The 20,058-nt window shown below is 46.9% G+C and overlaps 1 protein-coding gene across 1 annotated transcript in view; it reads left to right on the top strand.

Annotated features, from left to right (window-relative positions):
• Positions 1 to 19,415: 19,415 nt before the first annotated feature.
• rptor (regulatory associated protein of MTOR, complex 1) overlaps positions 19,416 to 20,058 on the top strand; it is a 61,419-nt gene continuing 60,776 nt past the window's right edge. Inside the window, 2 exon segments of the mRNA XM_028819039.2 lie at positions 19,416 to 19,923; positions 19,925 to 19,936. Of these exon segments, the coding sequence (XP_028674872.1) occupies positions 19,768 to 19,923; positions 19,925 to 19,936 (168 nt within the window). The 5' untranslated portion in view covers positions 19,416 to 19,767.

Genomic DNA, 20,058 nt, shown 5'->3' with positions numbered 1-20,058 from the left:
ATAGCGCGCTGCCGAAGGCAGGAATCCCACTCTGATGGATCTGACGCCGCCTACTTAAGGTGGACGGCTACGGGAAAGCGTGGCAGGTGGCGTGCTGCGCAGGCGCTTTTCACCGAGAGATCTTAAGAGAGAGAAACCCCGCGTGTGAAACATTAATTGCATCCATAAGAAAGCGTTTATCAGCACTTCCTGCTCCTAGGGATCGAGCATGCGGGACTCCGTTTGCACCGCCGCCACCACTGCCCCCCCCCCCCCCCCCCCCCCCCCCCTTGTCCCTATCAGCCTCCTTTTTACGTGCTTTGCTTTGTACCCTAAAGGGTTACGTTATATAGTATGTCAGCGGCTGAGGGATCCATTATCTGCAAGAGCCGACTCGTAGAGGCACGATGTTGTAGCCTCCTGTCAGTGCCGCATCGCAAGGAGAGCGGGAAGTCACCGGGGGTCCGGGATGAGTATGTAGGTCACCCACGACGGGACTCACGAGATGCTGTGTCCATCAGAGCGCTTCTTTAGAATTGTCAGCAGCATCATTAACATAATGCGGTAATGGGAAACAAATCACCGGACGGAATCGGAACGGCGCAGGTGCGACAGACGCAGTGCAATAAAGAGAAAGCGACGAAAAGTCTCCTCCTTCATAACGGCCCATCAATGGGGAACCCCGCGGAGTCGCACGCACCCGCTCGTGCCTCGCGACGGGCCCCTCACTGGACGGCTCGGCCCCGCGGGGTTTCCTCTCACACTCCGGTCCAGCGAGGGAGGGGTCAACAGGAAACAAAAGAAAATTCATGGAGTTTGCACTACGGCGCTCTCTTTGTGTGTGTGTGTGTGTGTGTGTGATCTGGGGGTCTCAGGGTCACATGGCTACTCACTCCTCTTCTAAAGGGGTTTCCAGTCCCTGAGCCCCTGCAGAGAATAGCTGGAGCTCTTATTGCAGCAGCAGAACCCTGTAACTGTTAGTTGCATAATCACTCCTGGGGGCTTCCTAATGAATATTTATGAAAGAGAGAAAGAAGCTACTTTGGGGTCATCCCTGGCAGGCAGGCAGAGTGCTCAGCATCCTTTACCTGTATCTGCAGCAGAGCTCCCGCCTCCTTCCCGAGCCCCTGCGTGGGAGTGGGGGGTGCAGCTGAAGCCATCTCCAAAGATTTCTTTTGTGCAAAAGATGGCACTCAGGTTTCTGATTCTTACTGCCAAGGCTCTTGCACCAGAATCCGTGTGTGCGCATCGGTACAGATTGGCTCCTGGGCCCCATGCCCGAGGCTGCAGAGCAGTGCCAGTGCTTATCAGTTATTGGAGTCACTTTGAACATTTTTTGTTTTGCTGTCAGCATTAAATTCAGGACTCTGGGCTCTGAATGTGGCACATGTGGTGGCGGGTGCACAGGGACTCTGATCCTGCTGCGGAGGCGCCCATACACACTATGCCCTGACTCCCGCCACCTTTACATACACTGGACTTGGTGATTAGATAACCATCCGTCCATTTTCTACCACTTACTCAATCTGATATAATGATGCCCAGGCGTCCGTTTTCGCCACCCAGTATGCCCTGGATCTGCCCCAAGTTCCCCCCAAAAACACCTTTCCAGGGAGGCAGCCTAATGAGATGTCTGAAGCCCCTCCTTTCAGTGTGGAGGAGCAGCAGCTCTACTTTGAGCCCCTTCTGAATGTCTGCACTCCTCACCCAGAGTCCAAACACCCTTCGAAGGAAGCTCCATTTGCACAGGGACCGAATTGCCTGCAACAGCAAGCCTGGTACCCCATACTCCCAAAGCACCGCCAACAGGAGACCCCAAGGGACATAGTCCTATGCCTTTTCCAAGTCCACACATCATATGTAAACTAGTTGGGCATACTCCCATGAACCCTTCAGACCCCTGCAAGGGTAAAAAGCTGGTCCAGTGTTCCACAACCGGGACAAACTTCTCATTGTTCCTCCTAGATCAAAGGTGTGACTAACAGCCGGACCCTCCTTTCTAGAACTCTGGCATAGACCTTCCCAGACAAGGCTGACAAGTGTGATCCCCCTGAAGTTGTAACGCACCCTCCGGTCCCCTTTCTTAATGATTATCAGCCTACAGGAATGAAATGCTGCTCTTGCCGCCCACATTCCCGGAAGGGTCTGGACCTCACGCATGCTGCATGAAGCCAGCTCATTCCTTGCAGACGTGCTGACCGTGGCCCCCAGATGTTGCTGCTAATGGCCAGCCTGAATGGATTCATTAAGGGCCAACAGAGTTAAGGCTCGCCTTCTTACTTCTCTGCCCTTTTTTTTTTTTTGTGTCCAATCTGGGCGCTCGGTGATCAATTGCATGTGAGACATCATAATTAAAAGAAAAGATGTAGCCGTCGTCTGAAGCAAAAAATGAATCCGACGGATATGGCTTTCTAGAAAAATGATTTCGAAAGCCAGCTCGTGTTTTATTAACCAGCATCATTTGATTTTTCTGTCCAATCTGAGTCATTGTAGATTAACACAATACATCACAGTCCCCTCCAGTGCGAATTCACACCAGAGAGGGAGTGAGAGTGTGGGAGTGTGTGTGAGTGTGCGTGCAGTTAGACTAGGAGGTGTGCCTACTCTCACACCGGGCACCTAGGCAGTCACCCAAGACATCTTCAAATTACTCTGAGCTCTAGGGACAGAACAACGTGGAGAGCACAGGGTGGGCAGAAAGACGAGAAGGAGACAAAAGATGGGGACTACAGGGATGGAGGCAAGTCATGAACAGCCAGGTCCCAAGACGGAGGTGAGCAATAATGTGTGGTGGTCACTGGCAAAGAGAAATGGAGGAGTTATGGACCAGAGTAGCACAAGTAATGGACAGGAGGTGTAGAAGCAAGTACAGGACTGCAAATCAGGGATACAGAGAAGACTGGGCACCACAAATGGAGGCAGGCAGGGTTCCAAATGGGGGCTGAAGCCGAAATAGTGAAGGCAGGGACACCAAGGTCTGAGATAAGTGGACAAGCAGGTGAGAAAACATGGGTGTAACAGAGATGGAGACAAGCAATGAACTGCCAGGTCCCCAAGACGGAGGTGAGCAATAATGTGTGATGGTCACTGGCAAAGAGAAATGGAGGAGTGGTGGACCAGAGTGGCATGTGTGTCCATCTCAGGGACAAGTGATGGGTTTAAGAAGCAAATGCAGAACTGTGAATTAGGGACACAGAGAAGAGTGTAAACCACAGTCTGAGACAAAAAGGGTGCGCTGGCCAAACAATGAGGGCTGAGGCCTGAGAAAAGAGAACAAGCAGGAGATAAAACTTGGAGCCTGCAGAGATGGAAGCAAGTAATGATCTGCCAGGCCTTCAAGACAGAGGTAAGCAATAATGTGTGATGGTCACTGACAGAGAGCAATGGAGCGATGGACCACAGTGGCACAACTAATGGAGAGGAGGTGTAGAAGCAAGCTGTGAAATAGGGACACAGAGAAGACTACACCACACTTGGAGACAAGCAGGGTGCTCTGGCCAGACAAGGAGGGTGGAGGCCTGAGACAGAGAAGTGCAGCACCTGAGTGACAGAAGCAACCATCGAAGTCTGAGGTTAAGAAACAGATAGAGAAGTGTAGATCTCCAAAAGCGAAAAGTGGGACAAATAGAGCATTTGAAGACCCCAGAGATGGAGAAGTGTTAAACTCAAGAACCAGACAGACAAAGGCATGAAATACCTGAGAGGTCTACACACCTCAAGACATTTTACAAGAAAAAATAAGAAGGGTTAAGAAGCAGAGACCGACTAAGAAACACAATGCTCCAAGGGGAGAGACAGAATAGTGCAACACCCAAGAGCTGGAGATGGATAGAGAAACGGAAAGACCAAGTGACAGCGACAGCGAGGGAAGCATATGGTTCAAGCTGCAGAGAGACATAGACATGTAAGGCCTGAGAGATGAAGATGGATGGAAGTGTGAGGTTCAAGAGGCACAGACAGAGAAATGCTAGGTACACGTACTCATAGGTGACAATAATGACCCTATAAATCTATAGAGATGTGTAAGGAACACTACCAGTGGTGCAGGGCCCAAGAGGCAAAAGTCCACAGGGGCTGAGAAGGGTAAAGCCGTATGTGTCTCAGACAAGTCGGAGGTCTGACCCCAAGTAGCAAGGGTCCCAGGATTAAAAACAGGAAAAGAGGTAGGAGGCAGAAAACAGTAAGGACCCCCCAAAACAGAGGCAGGATGCCTAGGCATGTTTAAAGAATATGTGGCAGCATTCTAAACGACAAGACTATGTCTGAAGATCAAACAAGATCAAGCCGGTAAACTCACTGAACACAAACTGAACCGGGTGCTCCCTGTGTGGAGTTTGTATGTTCTCCTCCTGTTTGCTCAGGTTCCATCCTGGTGTTCCTGTGTCCTCCCGCTATCTGGAGATGAGCAGGTTAGGTGAATTGGTGATATTCATTGGGATGGTTTCCAGCTTCCCCATGACCCTGCTCTGGATATAGTAGGTTTGGGAAATGGATTGGTGTTTGTAGAACGTCGTGAAGCCATTTTTTCTCCCAAAAGTGCCCAACTGTCATTTTAGACTTGACCCATAGCCTTGTGTTCTGTAAAGTAGGCACCTCTTCACAGAGCAACTACCTGTTAGAAGATGGGCAGAGTAGGAGGCCTGGGAGACTGGACAGGTAAATAAGGGCCAGTTCAAAAACCAGTGATGAGGTGTGGGGCCCTGAAGTAGAAACGAGCAGAAGAAAGCACATTTCAGCCAGAGTGGGTTTCCTGGCTTATGTTTGTTCTCACGTTTAGTACCTTCTTTGTTTATTTTAATTTACCGTATTATTTTTCATGTGTTTATTGTAATTCTGTATTTTTTGTTCATTTTGTCTTGATTACCTACTATTTAGGGTCTTATGTATTTTGCGCAGTTCTCTTGTGTTCCTTGTACTGTGTGGGTGGAACTCTAAGAGGCGGGGCCACCATCCTGATGTCACTGCTGAAGGACCGCCCTCAGCCTTTATAGTCTGAAGATGAGAGTGGACCCTTCAGTGACTCGTTGGAGTGGGCTTCACAGTGAGGACTGATGTACTGGACTCGTGCTTCTCTTTTGTGGATTTTGTTTTTTGGATTCTGATTTGGGACTTGTTTGCTTCGACAAACCCTATTTTTTTGTCTTCTTTTGCATTTCTTGCCATTTTCATTCTTCTTGTATTTTATAAATAAATAGCTTTGTTTTTAAAGATTTTGCTTTAATCTACTCCTTTCTGGCCAGAGGCATTTTGTAATACCAGTCCCTACAAGAGCATGTTTTTGGGATATTACAGATGTTTTGAACTTTTGAAGCCAAAATCCCCTTTTAGGCCAAAACCAGCCAGTGGAAATATTGGGGTCAGGTTACCTTAGGTGTGGCTTTTTCTGGGCAGGTTAGGGAAGGCCCTGGCCTGTTTTATGGGGCTTTTAGAGACCTCATTCTCTTTTTGTTATTAGAGTGCTCTTGATTCATGACATCTACAGATGTCCAGAAGGCCCAACCAGTAACTACTTCCAAGGAAGAACCCAGAGATAACTTCAGGCCTCCTTTCTAAAGCCTGCTGAGCTGAGTGGCTTGAAGTTAAACCAGTGACCTGGGAGCGACAAACCCCATGCTGCTTGACCACTATTGTTGAGATGTCTAATTTTTATAAATGAATTATGTCTTTTCTGACTGTATTGCTGGACATATATCTATGGGATCTCAGGATTTCATGTGCAAGAATCTCAAATATTTGGTCAGAATTGGTGTATTTAGCTTTTTTTAGAAGAATATATTTTGTTCACATTTTGCCAGGACACCATTTTGCTTTCTCGATGGGCACTGATTTTTTAGAGCCATTTGTATTAGCCATTTTCTTGACAGCGTTTCCCAGAATACACTGCAATGCAACCATTTGTGATGTCATCAAAGCAACAGTTTTAGGGTCTTCCCGGGCAGTCTCGTGTTACCCAAGTTTGATGGATAAACCCTTGTTTTGCTATGATAAGGAATATTCAGTTGTTTCCCTTCCCAGTTACTGAATCTCTGCTCTTGTTCTTTGTTTTTTTGACTCTGATTTTTGGTTTTTATTTTGCTTTTGATTCTTGGTCATGTTGACTCCTGGTTTGCCTTTCACTGACTACAATTCTCCAAGTCATTTTTTTCTTTTGCTCTCTCTTATGAGTCAATAAATGGTAGCAGAGAAACGCGGACAGCATATGGGCCTCACTGCTGACACCTACAGCCACACTGCATTACGCAACTTTTCCAGCAACTTACAGTTGTAGATTTCATTAACGTAATCTTAGCGAGTCGGAGGCAGTCACTTTTTTGAGAAGCCCGTCGTGTAATGTGACATTGCTAATGACTCAGTCCAACTAGTCTGCAGGTCGTAGGGCTGGAAATACAATGTGTAGATGCAGTGACAAGGAATAAGGAACACGGGTGTTTTGGACCTCAAAAACAGAAGAGAAGCTGGTCTGTCTGATGTCTCAAGTTTTTTGTACCACAACAGAATGGAAAAAAGAAAAAAAAAATGGCAGAGATTGTGGTTGAACCCATCATAGAGCACCAGCTGCATCAGGCAACACGCTTTTGGCTGTTGAGACAGAGGCGAGCATGACTCTTCTGGAAGGCCAGCACACAGTCAGTAAGTGTGACATGGTCAGCTGGTTTCAATCGTTCAAACTGACATGGTCTCGTGACAAGAGCAGTCGGCAAATGTGACATACCCCACAACCAGTAGTCAAATAATGTGATATTGGCTTATATCTGGTGGGCTACCTAACATCTCCTACTATTCCTCCATTTTAGGTCAACCCAGAATTGCACATCTTTCAGAGTTTTCTTTGCCTGCCCATACTGACAACACCACACCAGTTACCTTGCCAGTGAACCCGCCATCGCCATGAGGACATCTGACGGCCTAACTTGTAAGCTCTTCTGCCTTGCCAGCAGTGTGTCCCAGCTGGGCCACCGCAGAACCAAAGAGAAGTAAATGAAGAGGCAGGGACAAGGATGCCAGTGCAGGTTGTTTGAGACAAAAGCACTGAGGTGGAGGATGAGAGGAGCTGAGGAGCAGGGAGACAGGGGCGAGTCAGTGAAAATTGGGCCTGAGAGACAAGAGACCTTTACTTATGTATACTGTATATGATATATGGTCCCAAGACATGCAGGTTAGGTGGACTGGCGCTCCTAAACTGGCCCTAGTGTCTGCGGTTGACTGGCACCCCATCCAGGGTTTGTTCCTACTTTGTCCCTTATATTTGCCTGGATAAGCTCCAGTTTCCATGTGATTCTACTTCCTGTTTGTTTAAATTCTCCTGAGATGTTTCTAGAAGTTGATTGGAGTCCACCTGTAAATTGAATTGATTGGACATCATCCAGAATGGCACACACCTGTGCATAGAAGGTCCCACAGTTCACACTGCAAAAACCAGGTGATCAAGTCCAAGAAACTCTCTGTAGACCAAGATAAAGAGGATTCGGAAGATGGATGGATAGATTGACATGATTTTATGATTTATATAAAGGCACGTATAGGCTAAATGAGATGGAGAGAGTGAGGTGGAGGAGAAGCAGACCTCAGAGCAAACGCGCTAAGAATTGTGAGCCCCCGCAGGCAGACATAAGTGGTTGAGCACAGAGCCAAAGAGGCAGAGGCAAACATACAAGTGCAGGGTACCTGGAGGGGTCCATGGCCTGCCAGGCAGTGAGGCAGAGTGATGTGGAGCCTCCGATGTGCTGAGACTCATTGAGGAACATGTGCTGTGCCGAGCTCCTGTCGTGCTGCCATGGCGGGAGGGCGTGCGGAGGAGAGCTCTGAGTTGGCACGGTTGTTGCTGTGAGGCATGGACAGGCTGTTTCATCCTCAGCTCACTCACTCTGTGCAAAGCATAAATAATAGAACTGAAGCTTTCCTGTCTAAAAATAGCTATTCTTTTTGTTTAATATTTCATCCCCTCTCCTGCCTTTCTGTATTAACATTTACGAAAAACCAGACCAACTCTATGGAGCTGCTGCACAGCCATGTATGATATCTGAAAAAGTGGGGCTTGGGCAGCTTGGACGGTCCAGCGTGGCCTACGTTTCTTACTCCTGGATGCCATGAATGACACTAATGTGCAGAACTTACTAAAGGACCTCAGAGGACAGTTGACTGTCCTGGATTTGCATGTGTCTTGGACCACATGGATGTGGACACGAGTTTGTCCCACTCAAGCTGATGACTTCCTAAACCGCTGCTCTGTCACTCTGCACTGGACACTGTTCGATCTTCCTCAGGGCCTGGCATTGCTGTTTTCTCATTGGACACCTTGACCCCCTTTTGAAGAAGCACTTGATGGACGTGAGTGCTCATGTACGTGTACGTGTGTGTCCAGCTACTGTATGACCGAGGGCGTGCACACACACACACACACAAACCCACACACGCACACCTTCTCTTACTCAGTCATCTGGCTTGTCCGCCTTTGCTCTCCAGAGCGCGCCTTCCCCCAGCCTTGTTTTGCAACTCCCTGAGGAGACCAGTTTTGTCACTCGACCCACCTTCTAACCATTTGCTTGCCAACACCCCCTGCTGTTCAAATGAAGAACTTCATCTCTTGCTGGCAGCGTATGCGAGTAGTGAGCAAGTCACGTTTCCTGGATTGTGTGGGCAGCGCGCTACACAGTGAGAGCTCTGAACAGGGAATTGGTGAGGCAGAGACATGCTGAGCAATAGACAAGCATACCGATCAACACCCAGACAGATGGAAGGGCAGGTGGGACATGTTTGGGGGAGCAAGGTTTCAAAAGAAAAAAAAACAGAAAGGGGGCACTACCACAGATGGGCACAGAGGGCGCCAGGCCAAAGGAAGACTGGAATCTGGGTTCAGAGGCAGGCAAGAAACGGGTAGCCATACTTACTGGGGGCATAGTGAAGCTGAAAAAATGGGGTCAAAGGCAGGAGCTCAGAATTATACAGTGCGCCCCATAATGTTTGGGACAAAGACACATTTGTCCTTGATTAACCCCTTCTGCTCCACAGTTTAAAATTACAAATCAAACAATTCAGATGTGATTAAAGTGTACATGGCAGACTTTCATTTTAAGGGGATTTGCATACGTTGAAGGAAAAGTGTGTGTTTGTCCCAAACTGTACTGCATGTAACTGACATCTTTAGTCCAGTCATGTGGCTTTCGTCCTCTTTTGTTTTGTATCATCTTGTCATTGCTATTGGGCTATCGTTCCCTGGGTATCTTCTGAAGTGTCCAGGTACATTAGTTCTACTCACTGATCATGGCACCAGGGAGTGGTGAGGTGCTACAGCAAGAGACCATTTCACTGTACTCTGTACACATGGCAATAGTGATCCTATTCATTGAAATAAAATCATCTCTGCCTTTTGAGTTTTTCGGCTTTGTTTGATGTTTTTTATCCATTTTGCACTCTTTCAACCCTCAGATCGCATCTTGTCTGTTGGTTTGCCAATCTCCAAGAAATGGCTGAACTGATTTACATGAAATTTTGCATGTTGGTTACTTAACTCAACTTAAAATATAGGCTATACAGCGTCTTTAATTATTCCATCAAGGAGGGGTGTTGTGAAGGGCGGGGGGCAAACCAAAAACTCTGCAGTATTTGGAAATGCTGGAGTCAGCCTTAGCGAAGCGTCACATGCATAATAACTGAAAATCCTGACTACGTGCCGTTTTAAAAATGACATCGGTAACTGGGAATGCATCACTCCAAAACAGTGAAGCTAAAGCTCATGAAATGTTGGCTGCAGATAACTGTTGATATACAGTAGCTTAAAATCTCGACTTTCATCCATCCATTTTCCAACCCACTGAATCCGAACACAGGGTCATGGGGGTCTGCTGGAGCCAACACAGGGCACAAGGCAGGAACCAATCCCGGGCAGGGTGCAAACCCACCACAGGACACACACAAACACACCCACACACCAAGCCCAATTTAGAATCGCCAATCCACCTAACCAGCATGTCTTTGGACTGTGGGAGGAAACCGGAGCGCCCGGAGGAAACCCACACAGACACGGGGAGAACATGCAAACTCCACGCAGGGAGGACCCAGGAAGCAAACCCAGGTCCCTAGATCTCCCAACTGCGAGGCAGCAGCGCTACCCACTGCGCCACCGTGCTACCTCTCGACTTTCATAGCTTTCAAAATTTCCATTGAGAGACAGAGATGTAATTTGGGGTGCAAAACCAAAACTGTGTCATCACTCTGAAATGGTTCAGGCGACGGCAATGAATGACTTGCTGTCCAGCTGTGACTCATGAGCAGCCATATGTGGAGTGTTCTCAGATCAGCAGCAGTAGGAATCTGGGCACCCGACAGGACACGTTGTCTTTTAGGAAGCCTTGGTGTGATTCTAAATATCCCAACGTTAGGAGGAAAGTACAGTCCATACTAACATTATAGTTCTTTCTTCATATTTAAAGAGCTGTGCAATGAAGAAACACAATAAAAGAATAGAAGACAAACCCGGGTACTTTAGTTAGTAAACTCACCGACCCTCTGCCCTGGATCTGGCTGGAAGAAGTAGGTTAAGTTAGGTGGGGATGGGGACCAGGAGGGTTAGGCTGTGCCTTTACTGTTAGAGTTATAAAATTTCTACATTATTCATACAGCGGATTCAGAAGGTCGTCAGACCCCTTCACTTTCTGCACACTTTGTGGTGTTGTACTGTACGCAAATTTAAATTGGACAGATTTGTCAATTTTTGCCCATCAGTCTACACTCAATAACCCATAATTATAAAGTGAAAACATGTTTTCAAAAAGGTTTGGAAATGTATTGAAAAATTCAAACTGAAGTCTGTCATTCATAGAAGTATTTAGACCTTTTATTCAGTACTTGTAGAAGCCCCTTCGGCAGTGATTACAGCTTTGAGTCTTCCTGGATGTCCCTCCAAACTTTGCACTCCAAGATATGGGCAGTTTTTCCCCATTCTTACTCACAGATCCTCTCAAGCTCCAATAGATTGAATGTGAAGCATCTATAATAACCTGCCATCTTCAGGTCTCTTCACAGATGTCCTATGGGGTTTAAGTCTGGGCTTGCCTGGACCACTCAAGGGCAGTGAGAGACTTCTCCTGAAGGGGCCACTCCAGAGTTATCTTGGCTCTATGCTTCAGGTCATTGCCGTGCTGAAAGGTGAACTGTCACTGCAGTCTGAGATCCTGTGCACTCTGAAGCAGGTTTACTTCATGGACCTCTCTGTGTTTGGCTGCAATCATCCTTCCTCCAATTTCCTTCTCCTGCCACTGAGAAGTTCCCCCATAGCATGATGCTGCTACCTGCATGCTTCATCTTAGGAATGGTATTTGGCAGGTGATGAATTGTGCCTGTTGTTGTTGCATGTTCTCCCCGTGTCTGCGTGGGTTTCCTCTGGGTGCTCCGGTTTCCTCCCACAGTCCAAAGACATGCAGGTTAGGTGCTTTGGTGATTCTAAATTGTCCCTGGTGTGTGCTTGGTGTGTGGGTGTGTGTGTTTGTGTGTGCGTGCCCTGCGGTGGGCTGGTGCCCTGCCCGGGGTTTGTTTCCTGCCTTGCGCCCTGTGTTGTCTGGGCTTGGCTCCAGCAGACCCCCGTGACCCTGTAGTTAGGATACAGCGGGTTGGATAATGGATGGATGAATTGTGCCTGACCTTCATCAAACATAAAGCTAGGAATTTCTGCCCACTTAATTCAAGTTTTGTCTCAGCTTTTTCCTCACGCTGTTCCTCAAAGTCCTCCATGCTGGAGTTAGCCACTGGTGCCAGAGTAATGAAGTGTGCTGAGATGGTCACCCTTCTGATAGGTTTTACCACCTCAGCAGAGGATGTCTGAAGCTCTACTAGAGTGGCCTTTGGGTTCTCTGTCACCTCAATAACTCAGGGCCCTTCTTCCCTGCTTACTCAGTTTGGCCAAACATTCAGCTGTAGGAAGAGTCCTGGTGGTCCCAAACTTCATCCATTTCACAACTACCGGGGCCACCATGCTCTTGGGAACTATCAAAGCTGTAGAAATCATTTTATCCCCTTGCCCCAATTTATGCCTCACCACAGTTTGATCACTAAGGTCTACAGAGAGCTCCATGGACTTCATGGCTTGGTTTTTGCAGCATGAATTGTGGGACCTTCTATTCACAGGTGTATGCCTTTCTAAACAAAGTCCAATCAAGTCAATTCACAGGTGGACTCCAAACAAGTTTTAGAAACATCTCAAAGAGAATTTAAGCAAACAGGAAGAACCCAACCACAATCTCTGGAGTGTCACAGCAATGGTTCTAAATACTTACATGAATGAGAGATCTCATGTTTGTGATTTAATGATTTCAGTCATTATGAGTTATTGAGGGCAGATCGATGGGCGAACATGGCAAATATATCCATTTCAAATCAAATATACCAAGCAGCCATGAAGAAAGAAAATAGTCCCAACCTGAAAAGCAGCCATGGACACCGTAAATCCAGACAAGTTCTATTGACAGCACACATCTCAACAGATAAAGCAACGGGTTTCACAGCAGCAGAAAATCACACAGAGTGTGAGTAGGAGTGAGGACTTTGGACCAAGGGGCCGAAGAAGACAGAGCTTACTGTAGACGGATCAAAGGACAAGTCTGAAAGTTTTAGATCACTTGACATTGAAGACAAGCTGAAGTGAAAATGTTTTGCTCTCATTGTGGGAAAAGAAAAGAAGGAATGAATGACAGTAAGGAGGAATGAGGGTAATGGGAAACAGGGGGATGGAAACAAAACCAACAGTTGCAACCACCAACCAGACTAAATATTAGGGAGCCATATTGAACATTGACTGAATCTGTGAGTACATACACATTAGGATTTACAGAGGAGCAGGTGGACATGTAATCAAGAGACCTAAGGATATAGGAAAATATACTAAGGCTTACCAAAAAGAATGGACAGCCATACTTACGTAATCAGATGGGTTTAATGGCAAACAATGTAGCACAGACAGTTAAAGGGACAAGAGGACATGAATGATTGGGGTTACAGGATGGATGGAAATGGGTTCAATGATCAGCAAGATAAGAAGGCCAAAATGATTAGTTGGGGCACAAGATGGCTCACAGATGGGCACAGAGGGATGACTGGCAAATGGGTTCAGAGACAGGAGGAAGATGATTAAAAGGAACAGGTCGCCATACCTCCTGGGGACATAGTGATGCTGAGAGGTGGGCTTGAAGGCAGGTTACAGAAGGGACAAGTGGACATAGATTACAAGAATATTAGGAGACTGTAAACAGGATCCGTGGTAGGAAAGGACAGAGCAATAAAGAGAATAGGCAGCCATACAAACTGAAGTTTGAACTCCCTAAGGAGCAGAGTCAGGCATTGTGGGCTGGAAAACTGATGAAGAAGCAGGCAGGAAAGGAATGGGCAGCCATAAACAGACACAGGTAAGTTGACAGGAAGATGCAGTGGACGTTAGAAGCAAGAGATGCTAGAGGCAAAGGAGACTGGTAAATGAGCTCTGAAAATGGCACAAAGAGGGAGATGAAAACAACAGCCAGCCATACATATTGGAGCAAAAAGGGACTGACAGAAGTGTAACTGCCATGCCTGTCCCTACACCCAGACAGCAAGACAGAGAAGCATACATATGGCAACTGGTAAATGAGCTCTGGAAAAGGCACAAGGAGGGAGATGAAAAATAACAGCCAGCCATACCTACAGGCAGAAAGAGGGACGGACAGATGGGTACAGAGGCAGGCATACCAGGCACAGGGACAGTCAGACAGACAGAGAAGCATACATACTGGTCATATAGAGTGACTGGGAAATGGACTCCATGTCAGGCAGGAGACGGTCCAAAGGAACAGCTAGCCAGGTCAACATCAATGACAGGCTGAACTGGTCTGGTAAACACAGAGGAACTATAGAAGAAAGGATAGAGCAGGGTCTTTCTTCCTTAGTAAATTGTTTTCCTTGAATGTGGGTAATGACAATCCTTCAACTATTCTACAACTCTGTGATTTTTCTACGCTGTGGTGTGCTGAGCTGGTAATATCACTTCAAGAGAGGCCCACTGAACCAGTAAACTAATTAAATGGGCAGGCTCAGTTATGGGACACAATCTAGACCCCCCAGAGGTCAGAGTAAAGGAGAGGATTAAAATAAAACCATAATGAACAATGCCGCACATCCTCTCACTGACACACCACACTGAGGACTTTCAGCCAACAAATCAGTCACCAGAAGTGTGTCAAGTAACACTATGGGGGCTCCTGTATACCAACAGCAGTACGCCTCCATAATGCCCTCACTGGGACTGTGACAGCCAAGTCAGAAGTTTGCCATCTTTCTTGTCATTCTGGTATGTATTTGATAGGAGTTTGTTGTTTGTCATAATATAATAATATTTATTTATTGAGCTTCTGTCAAAAGTCAAGTTCTCCTGGACACAAATAAAGTTCAATCTACCTATAACAGACTGAGCAACAATCATGAAAAAATAAGACACATTACTCCACACTTATCAGCATGTAACACATAGATTATGCACCACTGACAGACAGACAGACAGACAGGACAGACAGATAGATAGATAGATAGATAGATAGATAGATAGATAGATAGATAGATAGATAGATAGATAGATAGATAATTTATTTGTCTCCAAGGGGGATACAACTTTACACTGAAGCTCAAGAAATAAACAAACAAAACAACCCCCTCACATATACTCAAGAATTATAAAAAAGTAGATAGACAGATACTTTATTAATCCCAAGGGGAAATTCACACACTGCAGCAGCAGCATATTGATAAAAAACAATACTAAAATTAAAGAGTGATAACAATGCAGGTAAAACAGACAATAACTTTGTATAATGTTAACGTTGACACCCCCCCCCCCCCCCCCCCATAGGGTGGAATTGAAGAGTCGCATAGTTTGGGGGAGGAACAATCTCCTCAGTCTGTCAGTGGAGCAGGACAGTGGCAGCAGTCTGTCGCTGAAGCCGCTCCTCTGTCTGGAGATGACACTGTTTAGTGGATGCAGTGGATTCTCCATGATTGACAGGAGTCTGCTCAGTGCCCGTCGCTCTGCCACAGATGTCAAACTGTCCATCTCCGTGCCTACAATAGAGCCTGCCTTCCTCACCAGTTTGTCCAGGTGTGAGGCGTCTCTCTTCTTTATGCTGCCTCCCCAGCGCACCACCGCGTAGAAGAGGGCGCTCGCCACAACCGTCTGATAGAACATCTGCAGCATCTTATTGAAGATGTTAAAAGATGCCAGCCTTTTAAGGAAGTATAGTTGACTCTGTCCTCTCTTGCACAGAGCATCAGTAATGGCAGTCCAGTCCAATTTATCAGGTATTTATAGATCTGCACCCTCTGTACACAGTCACCTCTGATGATCACGGGGTCCATGAGGGGCCTGGTCCTCCTAAAATCCATCACCAGCTCCTTGGTTTTGCTGGTGTTCAGTTGTAGGTGGTTTGAGTCGCACCATTTAACAAAGTCCTTGATTAGGTTCCTATACTCCTCCTCCTGCCCACTCCTAATGCAGCCCACGATAGCAGTGACGTCAGTGAACTTTTGCACATGGCAGGACTCCGAGTTGTATTGGAAGTCCGATGTATATAGGCTGAACAGGACCGGAGAAAGTACAGTCCCCTGCGGCGCTCCTGTGCTGCTGGCCACAATGTCAGACCTGCAGTTCCCAAGATGCACATACTGAGGTCTGTCTGTAAGATAGTTCACGATCCATGCCACCAGGTATGAATCAACTCCCATCTCTGTCAGCTTGTCCCTAAGGAGCAGAGGTTGGATGGTGCTGAAGGTGCTAGAGAAGTCCAGAAACATAATTCTTACAGCACCACTGCTTCTGTCCAAGTGGGAGAGGGATCAGCGTAGCATGTAGATGATGGCATCCTCCGCTCCCATCTTCTCCTGGAATGCGAACTGCAGAGGGTCGAGGGCATGGCAGATCTGTGGCCTCAGGTGGTGAAGCAGCAGCCGCTCCATGGTATTCATCACATGTGACGTCAGAGCGACAGGCCAGAAGTCATTCAGTTCACTAGGATGTGATACCTTTGGGACTGGGGCGATGCAAGATGTTTTCCAAAGCCTCGGGACTCTCCCCTGTTCCTGTTTCAGATGTCTGACTTGGTTAAAGATGATGACTGGTCAATAAACGCTGTGTCAATGGCCAGATCTATCATCAGGGTGACTTGGGTACTCACCCTGGGGTCCCTGCTTGCAAATCAACTATTCTTGTCCTTAGAATTTTTTATTTCATTTGCAAAGGCCCAAGTTATCAGTGACAGTACGGGCATTCATAGCAGCCCTTACCTTAGCTCAGTCCTCACAATTATAAAGCTATCCAGTCAGAGCTAAATCAAAACTTTAAAATGAAAAATTGTGATGGGTGGGTAGAGCACGATCAGAGTAGGTGTCTAAAGGTCACTTTTATGAAATCTTACATTTGATGTGTTACTGTGTTGCAAAAAAGGAAATGACAAACTGGCTGGTCATTCAAAGTGAGAGTCCAGTGGTGCAGCAAAAGGAAAAATAAAGCGAGAAGCTAAACTAAAAAAAAACTCCAAATGATGATTTCAACAAGCCATACGTACCACACTGGGGACCGAGACTGACCTTCCAGATAGTCAGGAAATGGCTAATATTGCTGCTTCTAGTAGTAATCTGCTGTACAGCAAAGATTGTGTGGGTAGATTAAATGCAGCCCTCTGAAACCTTTGCTGCCCTAGGCAACCTATATAGTAAAGTTGGCACTGACTGCAGGAGACAAAATGCACCAAACACCAAACCTGAGCGAAGAAATTCCTCTATACAGTCTTATTTTATTTGGTGCTAACATTTGAATCCAAAATGCTCAGTTACATATTACATCTTTTTCACACATTGGCATGGGGTGAACTTCTCCAGACTGTTGGTAAGCCTGTCATCCTGGCATTGCAAGCCATCTTTGCTTCCATTTGGGAGATGGGTTTCATCCCAACTGACTGGAAAACAGGACTTCTCATCCTTAAATGGAAATAGAAGGCTGATCACCTGGATGGCACCAACTACAAGGGGATAACACTGCTCTCAGTGCCAGGTAAGGTCCTTGTTGGGATTGTCCTCAATAGGATTTGTGATCACTTGCTAACCTACCAGTAACTGGAACAGCCTGGTTTTATGCCTAAGAAATCTACCATCGACCGCATCTTGGCACTGAGGGTTCTCATGGAGCACAAAATGCGAATATCTGCAGAGTTTCTTTGCAGCCTTTGTTGATTTCATAAAGCATTCGACTCAGTTGATTGAGTTTCCCTGTGGGACATCCTGAGACAGCAATATTGGGAACCCCCAAAAGTAGCTGGATATCATGGCCAGCTTGTATGCTGGTACTATGAGTGCTGTGCAGAGTGGAGGCAGAACCTCTGTGTTTTTCCCCAGTTGATTCTGGGGTTCGTCAGGGGTGTGTTCTGCTCCTACTCTGTTCAATGCTTGCATGGACTGGGTGTTGGGCAGGGTCTTGGGGTCCAGCAGCTATGGGGCATCTGTTGGTGAAGAAAGATTCACTGGTCTTGACCTTACCGATGATGCTGTGATCTTTACGGAGTCAATGAAGGCTCTGATTGTGGATCTTGAGAGACTAAGTGAGGAGTCTGAGTGTATGGGCTTGTGAGTGTCCTGGATAAAGAACAAGATCCAGGCCTTTAATGACCTCTTAGGCATGGCCATCAGCAGTGTGTCTGTCTGCAGAGAGAGTGTCAACCTTGTTGAGAGGTGTACTTACCTTGGCAATGACATTCATGTCTCTGGTGACTCTTCCTATGAAGTCAATAAATGGATTGGGAGAGCATGGGGGGGTCAAGAGGTTGCTGGAAAGGGATGTGTAGCGCTCCTGATATCTTTACAAAAGCACAAAAGTCCAAGGCTTTAGACTCCTGGTGAGTCCTGTTTTGCTATATGGTTGTGAGACATGGATGCTATGCAGTGACCTGAGATGAAGACTGGACTCCTTTGATACTGTGTCTCTTCAGAGAATCCTTGAATTCCGCTGGTATGACTTTGTGTCAAACGAGCGGTTGCTCACAGAGTCCTGAATGAAACACATTACCTGCATTGTTGGAGAGCGTCAGTATCGGCACTATGGCTATGTGGCGTAATTCTCCGAGGGTGATCTGGCTTGCAGAATCCTCACTGTTGAGGACCTGAGTGGCTGGACCAGGCCAAGGGGACACCCATGTAACACCTGGCTGCGGCAGATAGATGGTCATTTCTGGAGGGTGGGAATGGACCACATGTCTGGCTGGGGGGTTGCCAACCAGGATCCCAAGCTGTTTTGTCTTGTGGTGGGTGTGGCAAAGCACTATATCAGTGTATGCTCCCCAACCTGACCTGACCTGCATAGGCCTTTCCAAATTCGTTAACTGTGCCTTTAGAAGAAAGTTGATTTCTCACAGATGTGTTTTTTTTTTTTATCAATTTGTTTGTTAAGTTCATTGCAGTACACAAATTAAGAAAAAAAGAAGGTGAAGCTGACCTGATGTAAAATTTTGGAGTTTTTGTTTTCTAATTCAATGTCTGAACCTGATTCATTATTGACAGATGGGATGCTCATAATGTCTGAGTATATGTGTGTGCCTAGTAGGAGTAGTGAAGTTAGAGGGGGCCTTTTGAGTTTTGACACTCTGGAACCCATGGGGGGTCTTAATCTAGACTTGCCTGTGACACAGAGCAGCACTGCCTACGCATAACACAGTCATCAAGCAGCTTTCTGACTGACTGGCACCATGCCACACAAACTGAGCAGCACTCAGACAGCCACATTGACCAGTACATAACACAGAGACTGAGTACTATAGATAGATAGATAGATAGATAGATAGATAGATAGATAGGATATCCTCAAGAGGAAATGTTATTTTTATGCACAAAGTTAGAAAATATTATAATAAACAAAAACCACCCTTAAAAGATATACAAGAATTACAAAAAGGACAAAACTTCTGATCTTGGCTAATGATAATGACCAGTCAATAAACCCTGTGACACAGAGTGGCACTACCCACGCATAACACGACGCCAAGCAGCTTTCTAACTGACTGGCACCATGTCACGTAAACTGAGCAGCACTCAGACAGACAGCCACATTGTCCAGTGCACAGAGGGTGATTGTTGAATTTATATTTAAATGTATGTATTTCGTGTATACTATGTGTAAATGTGCAGTCACATTAACATTGCTCTACTGCTGTGGGACCTGCACTTAAGTTTTTTACTCACCTGTAGGCCCACATTAGTGTTAAGTGATGTGACAAAGTGACTTGACTGTAGCCCCACTAAGATTGACTGTCTGACTGACCAGCTAGAACTATGGTGCCCTGTCCAGCGTTTAACGATACTTTTCGGTTCTGTGAACGGCTGATTGACAGACCGATAGACAGACCATCGCTCAGTCGTCTGGCCCCCGCCCTTAGCCGCAGTGCAGTGTGGGACAGTGCCAACATGGCGGCGCCCTGGCCCCAGAACTGAGAGCGCTGTTCTCAAGTGCCGTGACGATCCAGCTCGTTGCCGGTGCTCACGCTTACCTTTTCTAAAACAGACATCCCAGTACGCTGTTTTTGACTGCTGCACACGGAATCTGTTAAGGCACCCCCCCGCCACGGAGAGACGGCCTTGAGGACATGGCCTCAGCGGACACCGCTGAAGGGGTCGTAACGAGGAGGACACGGGCGAAGTGAACCGAGAACGAGAGGAGCTGGGCCGGTGGAGCCCTTTCCCCCGCTCCTCCCCCAGCATGCGATAACTGAGATTAGGCTTTGCTTTGTGGCCTCAATGAGGATGGACTCCGAGCTGATTCACTCTCCGGCCCTGGGCCTCGGGGACGAGGAGGAGGCGGACATGGCGGACTGGAACCTGCCGCTGACTTTCATGAAGAAGCGGCACAGCGAGAAGATCGAAGGCTCCAAAGCTCTGGCTCAGAGCTGGAGGAATGAAGGACCGGGTGAGAGCTGATGAGATGTGATGTCCTGCGAGATTGTGAAGCGCGTTTTCCCTATCGGCCGGGGACGGGCTGGGTGTGGTGGTCTTAATGGAAACCGGGGGGGGGATGGGGGTTGGACTCGA

Source organism: Erpetoichthys calabaricus, chromosome 14 (assembly GCF_900747795.2).
Source record: "Erpetoichthys calabaricus chromosome 14, fErpCal1.3, whole genome shotgun sequence".
In the NCBI taxonomy this organism is placed as follows: domain Eukaryota; kingdom Metazoa; phylum Chordata; class Cladistia; order Polypteriformes; family Polypteridae; genus Erpetoichthys; species Erpetoichthys calabaricus.
Note: the sequence above shows the minus strand (reverse complement) of the source record. Positions and strands in the feature narration are given on the sequence as shown.